A 12056-nucleotide genomic window follows, 5' to 3' on the forward strand; every position below is an offset into this window, starting at 1 on the left:
GAAAAAGGAAGAACCTAATAAAGCCGCGAACAATGTGTGAGTAAAGGTTTTTGATTTTTATTTTTGATTGTGTTAACTGTGTCCCGATTTAATTCAGCATATACACTTTTTATAAAAACAATTTTTTAGAAGAACAATAAGGTTAAAAATTATTGACAAATAAGAACGAAATAACAACTATACTCAAGGGCAAAATTTTACTGATTTTTCTAAAAACAACCAACAAACATAAAGAAATATTTCTTGACAGAATTAAAATGAGAATGCGCTAACACATTAACAAATAAGATGAAAAATAATAACCAAGAGAATCCAAGTCTAGGTGGTTTTTACAAAAAAAACTGTCACTTCATTCCTCACACACTCTTTTTTTCTATTACAAGAGCAAAATATACACTACTATTTTCTATTTTCAACACCTAAAAAATATTTTATGCTCAGATGAAGTACACTTCTTGGCATACTAGTTTAAACATGCAAAATCACGCCTGGTATTTTCGGTATGTTGTCAAATGTGGTCAGCCCGTGTTATGAGTTGTCCTTATTGAAGCAGAATGCGGAGATTTTGATTCTGATAAGAAAAAGTAGCGAGAAGTTGGGACCGAGGAACAGTCATACATAATGGCAGATGATTCTCCATTTAAAAAACATTACACGCAATTGTACTACACAAAAAAAGCTGTTATCGAAAAGCAAGTTCATGAAGACAAGGTTTCAAATTTGTTCTCGCCAACATTATGCAACATTATGCTGGCATCGTGGGTCATTTTGCTGCGTTCTTGCTTTTAATTCACCAACTGATTTCGATAACCAGAGCTTAGAATCGATGTTGGCGAAGACAGCAATAAAAGATAAGAAAAGCTTAAGGACTGACTTGGTGTTCCTTGTACTTCCATATGGTATTCTTTTAATTGATATCAACGAAGTCAAATTTTACAATATTGGCAATAAAACGTTTTTGAATTCAAGTTAGTTTTATTGTTACTTCACTGCTATTTTGTAGCGTTTTTAAACTTTTTAAATGTAATGAGGTTATAAGGCTAAAAGTGTTCTTGAAGCGTTCTTTAAAGTCAGGAAACAGGTAACACAGGTTCTTTGATTTTTGTGACAAATGTTCTTACCTACTAAGATACTGTTCTTAACTTGTTCTAAATTTTAACCTAGAAATGCATTATGTTGTTTTACGGCTTTACATGCGTACACGTTCGTTCTAGTAAAATGATTTAAAGCAGTAGGAGATGTTTTTTGAAAAGCATAAATATAATTTCTTCTTATTTTCTATTTCAGGTGTGACATTTGTAAAACTTATTCATTTTGCAAATGTTCTTTATTTACAAAGGACAGGGATCTATCCAAAAGATACATTTTCTATTGTTAAATTGAAAAAATCGGAAAATGAAACATCTCAATCTCATCAAACACATGCTATTTGTTGCGAAGTACTATTCGGTCTTCTGAACAAGAGAAACATCCTGACTTATCCATATAAGTTTCGGCAATTGCTTTTGGTAGCTCAATGTTTGATTGCAATCGATTTGGAGAATACAGATGGTTGTTTACGACAGATTAAAGCCTTTTTAGAGTCCCGTTTCTCATACTTAAAGCTGATCACGCTGGACAGCCATCCCAGCTCGCATTTTTCGTGCCTTGTTGAATCAGACGAAACACTTTTTGTAAAGGAGATTGCAACAAACAAAGTAGTTAAAGACATGCAACGTCTTTTTCAAAATGATATTTCATATCAACTTTCTGAAAATATATGTAAGCATGTTTTGAAATTTATTTGTTCTGAAGCGTCCTTTATACGTTCTTACTGTTGTGCAACAGTCAATGATGAAACCTTCGATAAAAGCATCGCCACTATCATCAGAAGTCGACAATATCGAAGTAATATGGAGAGAATGTCATTAGCAGCGTCAAGGAAGGAAGCCCTGGCCAAGTTCTTACCCAGTATTTTTTTGAATTGTTTGGCAATTGGGTTAAGAGTCACACTGACTGACTTTAAACAGAACTGGCCTGTATCTATCCCAGCTACCTCTAAATCACTCTTTACGACCTTTGATTTTATCGACATCTTTCTTTTACAGTTGTTAGCGTTTCGATATATTGCATCAAGATCGGATCCCAGTGGGCACTTCAACGTTGAATCAACGTTGAAAAGACGTTGCTTGCGACGTTGAAAAGACGTTGATTTTACGTTGCAAATGAAAGTTTTTTTGACGTCTTTTTCCGACGTCTATTCAACGTCGGACATCAACGTCTTTTCAACGTTGAAACAACGTCTCGCAACGTCTTTTCAACGTTGAAACAACGTCTCGCAACGTCTTTTCAACGTTGAAACAACGTTGCAGGACGTTGTTTCAACGTTGAAAAGACGTTGATGTCCGACGTTGAATAGACGTCGGAAAAAGACGTCAAAAAAACTTTCATTTGCAACGTAAAATCAACGTCTTTTCAACGTCGCAAGCTACGTTGAAACAACGTCCTGCAACGTCTCTTCAACGTTGAAACAACGTCTCGCTACGTCTTTTAAACATTGAAATAACTTCTCGCAACGTCTTTTCAACGTTGAAAAAACGTCTAACAACGTCTAATCAACGTCGTTTGGAAATGCTCTCGCAACCGTTATTCAGCGTCTTTTCAACCTTAAGAAACAGACAAACTTGACCGAATCAAATCATAATCGCCATTGTGGCTTCAGTTTTATATGTCCATAGTTTACATGTCCATGTATCTATTCCCTAGCATGATTCCGACGCTTATATTTGTGTTACGTTATTTGTACATGGTTATTGCGAAAAAGAAATAAAATCATTTCTACGATATGTCATTTTTTTATTATAAACATCGGCAGTATATACAACTTCTCCGCTGAAAACTTCCTAAATGAAACTTAACGGAGTTTTATAATACAAAATATAAAAACGATATTTCAAGTATTCACAACTGGTACTATGTGAGAATCTCCAGCGTTCCAACCCAATGCAAAAAATGTAACGCAGCAATGACGAGGTTGTTAAACGTGCAGTATTTGCAAATTTATAGCTGCGATTTCATGTGCCAGGCACGCCTCCTGATAAGGCAGCCTGTTAGTATGCTCAAATCACCTAAAGTGTCAAGCAAAACTGTTGCACCGAAGTCTTTAATCAAGCATTGGTTAGAGAAAAAGTATGTTTTCTTAATGAAGTCAGAGTTGAATACAAGGGTGTTTGTTAAGGATACCAGATGCGAATAAATACGATCATGATGCTATACTTTATAAAAAGTGTGAAAAGCCACCGTCCTCACCAGGTGCAAGAAGTCCAGGAATCGAGGTTGAAAATTACAATAAAAATATAATGAATATTATATTAGCACTGTATTTCCTTAAAAAAAGCACCCACTCATGCATATTCCATACTTTTACTAGTCACAAGTCCGATCTCTAGTAGAAACACTAAAAATTGTTGAGCTAAAATCACTTTAACATTTTGCCATTCTAATTTTCTGCCACCCAATCAAAATTAATATAAGCTAGAAGAATTTATTACGGCGCTTGAAAAATTTATAATCCTCTCTGATATAAAAGTTGTAAATTATTTAAAAATTAATCGATTTAATTTTCTTCGGCATTAGTTCTTCCCGCTCCTCCACATCTATCAGGTGCATATTTAAGGATTGATGCCGTACACGCACGAACTTCTCCTTCTGTCGCATTCTTTTGATGTTTGATAACAGTTTCTACAACGTAACAAAATTCTTATCACATATTGATGGAGGTAGTTTACAGTACAACAGCTGGACAAATAGATTTCCTCAGATTAATGTGTATTTTTCCCCCTGAACGTCGACCCCTCGAAATGGCGGGAAAAACTTAATACAAACTTGTCGGTTTGGATTAGCACTTTAATAAGAGCTATTGTATTTATTTGTACATATTTTAACCGACAATAAATAAATTAACAACAACAAACTAAAACGCTTACAAGCACATATATAAATTGAATATTAGGAATAGGATTTTTTTACTAACCGACAACAGCTTTATATAAGTTCATCCTTGCAAACCCAACCTTTTCACTTTTTCCCTTCCCTTTCATGTTGAGTGCCGACATTACTTCATTATTCATGATTCTATAATGAAAGTGGAATAAAAGTAAAACAATCGACATCGTAAGCGCATTTAATATATAGTTGCGAGTCCATTAGGCTGCGGGGCCGCATTCCGTAAACTATTCATTCAATTAAATAATTCTTGGACCTCGTGCACGATTTTTTTATGGAGAAGATGAAACGAAGCATGTGGGCACAACAAAGTGATTTTCCACTACCACTGTAAACTACACAACAAAGGTTAGTACATTTTAAATTCTCTAAGGGGTACTTATGCTTTGACTCACTTTAACAGAACATTTTTCACATTTTCGCGAATTTTTGAGCCACCAACTCTTGATAACTGGGATAGCTGTAAAATGAAACATATATCAATAAATATATTTCTAGCTACAGGTGCACACAAACACAAAAGTAGAAAAGTAGTATTTAGCTAGCTATAGTTGTTTCCAGGAGGGACAACAAAGGCAGTTCTTTAAGCTGTGTTCACACTTCATTAGAAGTGTAAGAATTCTCAGATCCAGGTTAACATTATCAAATTTTGAAAAAGAAAACAAGGAACTTTTGAGAAAAATGAGTGGCATATTTGGATTTATCAGCAAAAATTATATAACATAGGAAATTTAGAATACCAAGAGATTATTAGAACAGGATTTATTGTAATTTAAAGTTTTTAAATTTTATAAGAGTTAAAAAATTTCACTGCAGTTAATTTGTGTGGTCATTTCTTCATACAACATCAAAAGTTTGGCAGTTGTACTTAGTGTATAAACTTGAAAATTTGCATGTTTCCATAAATTTTGATGCTGAATTTAAATATGTTGGTCATTTTTGTTAAAAATGATCAGAAAATTCCAAGCATGTTAACCCGGATCCGAGAATAAGTGAACATGCTGTCAGGCTAAATAGTGTGTTTCATGTATCCTTTGGGAAAAAATGAATGTAAATGTTTAACTGACCAATCTATCATAGTTTGACTTGTCTTTTAATGTCTCCTCAAACTCTATTAGCTCTTGAACACTCTTTAGCAGTTCAAATGGCTCCTGTGGTTGAGCTGTGTCCGGCTCTGCTGCTTTTTCATTTTGTCTTCCCAACAAATTCCTGATATCGGTTAGGAGATACAATACCCTCTTCTGAAACTCTAAATCATAATTGGATTTTTTATTTACTAAATATATATATACCATGTATTTCAGTGGGATATTTTAAACATATCTATTTTATTGAATCCTGCTTTGTAATTACAACTTACTTCCTGTCGACATAGGAAAGGGATCGTTTCCAGAACTTCCACCTGCATTCTGTGATCCAGATGGTGTTTGTCTTACTGGACTGACATGCTTCCTCTTTAAACTATTTGGTGGTGTATGTGTTGGTGTTGTGTTTTGATGTTGTATCAATGGTCTGACTTCTGGTGACATGATGGATGAGTCTGTAAGCACATAAAAAAGGTATTTAATATCAATGTTGTATTAAGGGTATAAAAAAGTGCGAGAATAAAAGCGTGCAAAATAAAAAAGTGTGAAACTTGTTATCCCATGAAAACACTAAAATCGCACTTCCTAAAAATGTTGCCGATTAACACTAATTAATTCCGCCCTAATCTAAAAAAATTGAGGGACTAAAATTAATCCCACACTTTTTTTATTTTCACACTTTATACCCTTAAGGTATATAATATGCCTTATGTACTAATCTTTGTGCATATTAAATTCCACATATTTGTGCTTAAAGAATGTACATGTATATACAAATAAGAAATCTGTTTTGAACATTTTGTAAAAAAATTATGTAAGCACTTACCAGAGTCTTGAGCATCATCTTCTATATGTCGATATGTCATTGGTGGTTCACTTGGTATTGGTTTTTCTAAAAGTTTTCATTTTTGCATAAAAAAATCATAGCAACAGTGCTTTTCAAAAATAAATGTTTGAAAACTTTGAACATTTCGAAATACACAAAGTAAAAACGTAACAAGCTTTTACGAATTGCATAAAAATTGCATAAAAATTTCTGGAATACAAAATTAATCATACTTTTTGTAAACAATACATCACAAGACGGCGAGCTTTGTTTTTTTGTGATGACTTCTTCGTCATCCGTTTCTGCCTCCGTGAAATCAAACTCCTCACATAGTTTTCTATCTGTAAAGATAATATATAATGGTTCTGATACATGATTAGTTTTTTTTAAAGTTGTATTTGACTAATTAATTGAAGTAAAGCCACTTAGCATCGTACCTCCTGCGAATCGATCGAGTTCAGATATTTCGCGGGATTAAATTTTAGTCAATATGCCTTTTTCATGAAAAGTTGGATTTTTTAAGTCAAAACAAATTAAAAGAATTTACATGGGCTTTGGAACAAAACATGCAGCTTTTTAAATATGATGATTTATAACTAAGAATTACTAAATACTTGATATTTAGCTTCAGCTATATATTTTTTTGTCACAATGTTTTCGAATAGATTGCTATAAATGCTTGCATATGCCAGGCACGCCCTCTTATAAGGCAGCCTGTTAGCATGCTCCAACCACCTGTATGTGTCAAGCATAACTGGTGCACATGAAAGCAAAATAGCAAAAATTTTAAATGGTTATTGAATCAAAAGTTATATCTTCAAATAGATTGCTATAAGTATGCTTGCATGTGCCAGGCACGCCCTCTTATAAGGCAGCCTGTCAGCATGCTCCAACCACCTGTATGTGTCAAGCATAACTGGTGCACATGAAAGCAAAATAGCAAAAATTTTAAATGGTTATTGAATCAAAAGTTATATCTTCAAATAGATTGCTATAAGTATGCTTGCATGTGCCAGGCACGCCCTCTTATAAGGCAGCCTGTCAGCATGCTCCAACCACCTGTATGTGTCAAGCATAACTGGTGCACATGAAAGCAAAATAGCAAAAAATTTAAATGGTTATTGAATCAAAAGTTATATCTTCAAATAAATTAGTAAACGTATGCTTGCATATGCCAGGCATGCATTAATTTCGCAAATCAGTCAATGAAAATTTTTGGGAGACTTAATTTCTCGAATGCAATGCAAATTCGCAAAAAATTCTGACAATAAATATATATGTAGAATAAAATATAAATATTTTATTGTTTTGTTTTTACATAGAGTGCTCAATAAAAATCGAGCTGAATAATATATAATTTAATTTTTTTTGTTATCTGCCAAATTTTCTTCCCGCCAAAATTTTTGGATTGCAAGTATGTGTAATGTACTGTAAAATAATAAAAAAAGCTGGAAATACAAAATAACAATACCAGGCTGGAACATTAAAAAAGTAAGACCACCTCAGCCTGGGCATTATATCCATTAAATATTTTTTGAGAAATCTAGCTAGCATTGTTTTTTTAGAGATAAGTCTCTGGAAATAAATTTTTCTTACATTCTGAAGAATCCCCATCTCTCTTGTACTGAAATGTCGACTTGTTGACATGCAGACAAATAACATCACTTCGGCAATTTTTTGCCGACATGGAAAAATTTGATTTAAAATAATTTAGGGTCAAACGATTTATTTCTAGAATGTGTCAAATAAATATGCGTGAAAATTTTAGCTAACTTTTTCTTTCTTTAGATTCTGCTACGAATGCTACCGAAGCAAAGTTTACGAATTAGCATATGCTGTACAGAAATACTTTACTCACGTCTGTGGTTCTTCGCCCTTTTCGCCTTGTGAGTTGATACGAACTTCTTAGGGGCTTAGGCGCGAATTTCCTCATCGAAAGTTTCCCGCCAATGACTAGGAGGGATATTACATGCGACAAAGTAAAGGTTTAAATATGTGAAAGCGAAGTAAATAAACAGTTATTATTGTATTATAAATTATAATTTGACAAAATGGATTGTATTTTAAATGTCTCACATCCATAATACAAGTTGAAATATTTGTTTCTCTCAAAATACGAGGACAAAAAACCCCCTGATAAATATTACAAAAAATAAATCGAACGTTTGGTACGCTCTGTTGAAAAAAAATCCATTGAATGTTTTGTGTACATTTCATGTTTGTGTTCATTCATTCTCTGATGTTATGTCACAAAAGTTTTAACATAGCATAAGAGAATGAATGCACATTCGGCTCTTATGTAAAAAAGTACATAGATGCGGCTGTAAAGTTGCAAACAAATGGTAATATTTTGAAGTAGTAAAACTGCAGTAAAATTAGCGATATATATGAAAAACAACATAACGTCGGCATTAATATATCCAATCGCTGACAAATTACAAAAAAATTAAGTAAAACGTGCGTTCTTTATTTCTAGTTTATGACGATCTTTAACAAACACCGAGTACGCTTCGTTATTTTGTTGGACAGTTTGGAACACTTCTATGAACGTCTGTTTGAGATATAACTTTGCAGGCCAGTGTGAGACGAACTAAAACAAATAAGATTTGAACGGAACAGATTCTCGGTAAAAAGTTAATTTGGTGCAACGTTGAATAAACGTCGATAAGACGTCGGTTGAATCAACGTTGCAGTGCAACGTTGAATAAACGTCGATAAGACGTCGGTTGAATCAACGTTGCGGGTGCGACGTTGAATAGACGTCGGTTGAATCAACGTTGCGGGAGTGACGTTGAATAAACGTCGATAAGACGTCGGTTGAATCAACGTTGCAGTACGACGTTGAATAAACGTCGGTTTTACGATCGTTGAAACAACGTCTTTTTTCGACGTTGTATCAACGTTGATATCACGTCGGTTGAAACAACGTTGTGGAAACGACGTTGAAAAGACGTCGATGATGCGACGTTGTATTCATGTCGGAGGGCAACGTTGAAAAGACGTTGAATTTACGTCGGTTGCATCGACGTTGCAGACCCAACGTTGATTAGACGTTGAATGTTGGTTGCGACGTCGCGACCAGAATTCAACGTCTAATCAACGTTGAAAAGACGTCGTGTGCCCACTGGGATAGATCTGTTACAGATTTGGTCCTAGAAATGGAAACGTTAGAGAATGTAAGCAATCAATCTGACACTGATAGTGATATTTATTAAAATATAATTATATATTATCGTGTTCGTATTTGTTAAAACATTTTGTTTCTTAGGTAATATTTTTTATATTTTCAGCTATACAATTTATTTTACTTTAAATAGATGTGCAGCCGTACTTTAATTTTGATCAATGGTAGCCGTACCTAACCTAATTTCGTTTTTATGGAACATATGTAGCATTTGAAGATGTTTCCTATACGATAGGACCCAGCCGTACCTTAATATGGTCCAGCGTACCTTATTTTAGCTAGCCGTACCTAACCTAATTTCGTTTTTATGGAACAATTTTAGCATTTGAAGATGTTTCTTATACGATAGGACCCAGCCGTACCTTAATATTTTCCAGCCGTACCTTATTTTAGCTAGCCGTACCTAACCTAATTTCGTTTTTATGGAACAATTTTAGCATTTGAAGATGTTTCTTATACGATAGGACCTAGCCGTACCTTAATATGGTCCAGCCGTACCTTATTTTAGCTAGCCGTACTTAACTTAATTTCGTTTTTATTGTACAGGTTTTAGCCTTTAAAGTTGTTTCTTATACGAAAGGACCCAGCCGTACCTTAATATTTTCCAGCCGTACCTTATTTTAGCTAGCCGTACTTAACCTAATTTCGTTTTTATGGAACAATTTTAGCATTTGAAGATGTTTCTTATACGATAGGACCTAGCCGTACCTTAATATTTTCCAGCCGTACCTTATTTTAGCTAGCCGTACTTAACTTAATTTCGTTTTTATTGTACATATTTTAGCCTTTAAAGTTGTTTCTTATATGATAGGACCCAACCGTAAAATATATGTTGTCTTATAATTTTCATATTTTTCCTCTCTTTTCCTTACCTATCCCCTTTATTTTACTTTACTTGATAAGTCGCATTGAAGTTCACCGCTCGTACTAACCACCTTTTTATTGCCGGCCGTACTTAATTTGTCGATTTGGGAATCACCTTCCCGCGCTCTCCCCCGTTTGGTTTCTATAAGAGCAAGATGTTTCGTTAACATTTTTCGTATTTTGCGGGTTCATTGGCGATTGAGAAACAGAAATTCAGTGACACAACAAATTTACCACTACGATTAGCTCAGTTTTTTCAATTAAAATACATTACCTCACCTTAAAAAGAAAAGTGTAGTTACGTACGGCTAAGGTACGGCTTAGGTACGGCTGTTAGGTACGGCTAGCTTTACCTAAGCACTTCTCCGCCATGATGCCGTTTCTAGCATGTATAAAAAGCGGCACAAATCATCGGCTTGCTGTAAAATACGGTGGCCCATAACTGCAAACAAAACAATCAAGAAGTACGAACACATTCGACAAAACTACGAACACTTTTGACAGAAGTACAAACATTTTAGACAAAACTTTAGTCAAAAATGTTCGTACTTTTGTTGAATATGTTCGTAGTTTTGTGAAAAATTTTCGAATTTTTGCTGAATATGTTTGTAGTTTTGTGAAAATGTCAAAAATACGGTTTAAATCTTCTTAATTTTTGATTTGTACTAATAAGCCTCGGTTTCAAGCAGAGTTCAATTCGGACAAAAATAAAAAATGTAGGGTACAGGTTGTTTGTTTGCTGTATGAATCTGAAGATTTCAAATTCTATCAAATTTCAAGTCAGGATTTCAAAATGTTCGTACTATTGTCGAATATGTTTGTACTTTGGTCAAAAATCACATTCATTTTGTTTGAAAAAGTTTATAAGTAGCAGTGGTGCATCAAAGAAAACCAATTCGGGAAAGGTGTATAATCAAAATCAATTAACTTCATGCATTAAAATGACAGAAAAACAATTGACGGTAGAGACTCGCCGTCTCGGATAACAAAAAGCAGAAAGTTGCCCTGGGAACGAGGTTGAGCAGCACGAAAAATAGAGCAAATGTGGTAAACTTTTTCTATTTTTTTACTCCTAAATTTTTTTCTGTCAATTTATCAATGAATATATTTTAATTTTCTGCTATTAATATCATCCACCTCGTATTACCAATACGTGCTACAATGCCACAACACTCGCAACTTTTATTTATGTATATACCGAAATAAATGCAGATAGCTTTGCTGTCATCACAAAAAATGACCATTTCGCTTAAGGTACACTGCAGGATATCTTCAGTTGATAATGGGCATCAGTTGCTCTCCCTGTTATTTGCCTATTGCCGTCCCTGTCGCGAAAAATTCCGTTGTCCCCTTTCATATCAAAAAAGGCAAAAAAATCTGGGGACGAGGGGGATTAGAGTGGTCTATGACGAGTTACACCAAGTTATTACTATTGTTAAATGGTTGTACTTTCATACACACTGATCCCACTTGTTTAATGGTGTGTCAAGAACATAAATATTTATTATATTCCTGACCTCTCACTTACTTTTTATGTTTGTAACGAGTTTGCATTTGTACAAGAAGTTATCTAGATCTAAATTAAGTTGCTTTGCTGCTTTAGAGAAGAATATATATTTCTTTGTGTTTGTTATGCGCTCAATGGTTCTCTATTGTATTCTTCTTTGATCGAAAATGTGTTTTTTTATTCTTAAAAGTTTGGGGCGTTCTCAGCTTCAAGAGTCTACTATCAAGATTCGTACTTAACGATTCCATATAATGAAAATCCTTTACGCAACATGTTTGCTTTAGTTCAAGTATTTTGAATCCATGAAATTTATAAACTCGAGTAGACTGAATGTTTTTGTTAAATTAGAAAAATTTGCAACCTCATCCCCACTGCCTCTTATCTCTTTTTTATGACGGCGGGACAAACAAATTCACATCGCCGTCTCGATGTCAGAAAAGATAACAATTTTAAACAAAAGGGGCTACACGACGCACGTTAATCGCTAGAGACACATTGGACTTTACTCAACCTTGTTCCCAGCCCCTTTTGTCTACTTTATATAAAAAGGCACACTGGCACGAAACTTATTGCACTTCGTAGAAAAAATTTTGGAAGATGTCTGTT

General features: G+C 34.2%; 1 protein-coding gene and 1 long non-coding RNA gene across 3 annotated transcripts; one reads left to right on the forward strand and one right to left on the reverse strand.

Moving 5' to 3' along the window:
• Positions 1-3642: 3642 nt before the first annotated feature.
• Positions 3643-5513, reverse strand: LOC130655839 (uncharacterized). 2 transcript variants are annotated; one of them, XR_008984759.1, is made up of 4 exons: positions 5345-5513; positions 5052-5233; positions 4013-4444; positions 3643-3720 (listed from the first exon to the last, which is right to left on the reverse strand). XR_008984759.1 is itself a non-coding variant. In XM_057458648.1 (3 exons), exons 1-3 carry the CDS (start codon positions 5511-5513, stop codon positions 4376-4378), a joined length of 420 nt encoding a protein of 139 aa, XP_057314631.1. In that variant the 3' UTR covers positions 3643-4375. The 2 variants fall into 2 exon arrangements, 1 of the variants encoding a protein (XP_057314631.1); XM_057458648.1 differs by having other exon boundaries at positions 3643-4444.
• On the forward strand, positions 4195-7991 carry LOC130655840 (uncharacterized). Its single transcript, XR_008984760.1, has 3 exons — positions 4195-4332; positions 5360-5543; positions 7684-7991. It is a non-coding gene; the product is annotated as an uncharacterized LOC130655840 (long non-coding RNA).
• The last annotated feature ends 4065 nt before the right edge of the window (positions 7992-12056 follow it).

Source organism: Hydractinia symbiolongicarpus, chromosome 8 (assembly GCF_029227915.1).
Source record: "Hydractinia symbiolongicarpus strain clone_291-10 chromosome 8, HSymV2.1, whole genome shotgun sequence".
Classification (NCBI taxonomy): domain Eukaryota; kingdom Metazoa; phylum Cnidaria; class Hydrozoa; order Anthoathecata; family Hydractiniidae; genus Hydractinia; species Hydractinia symbiolongicarpus.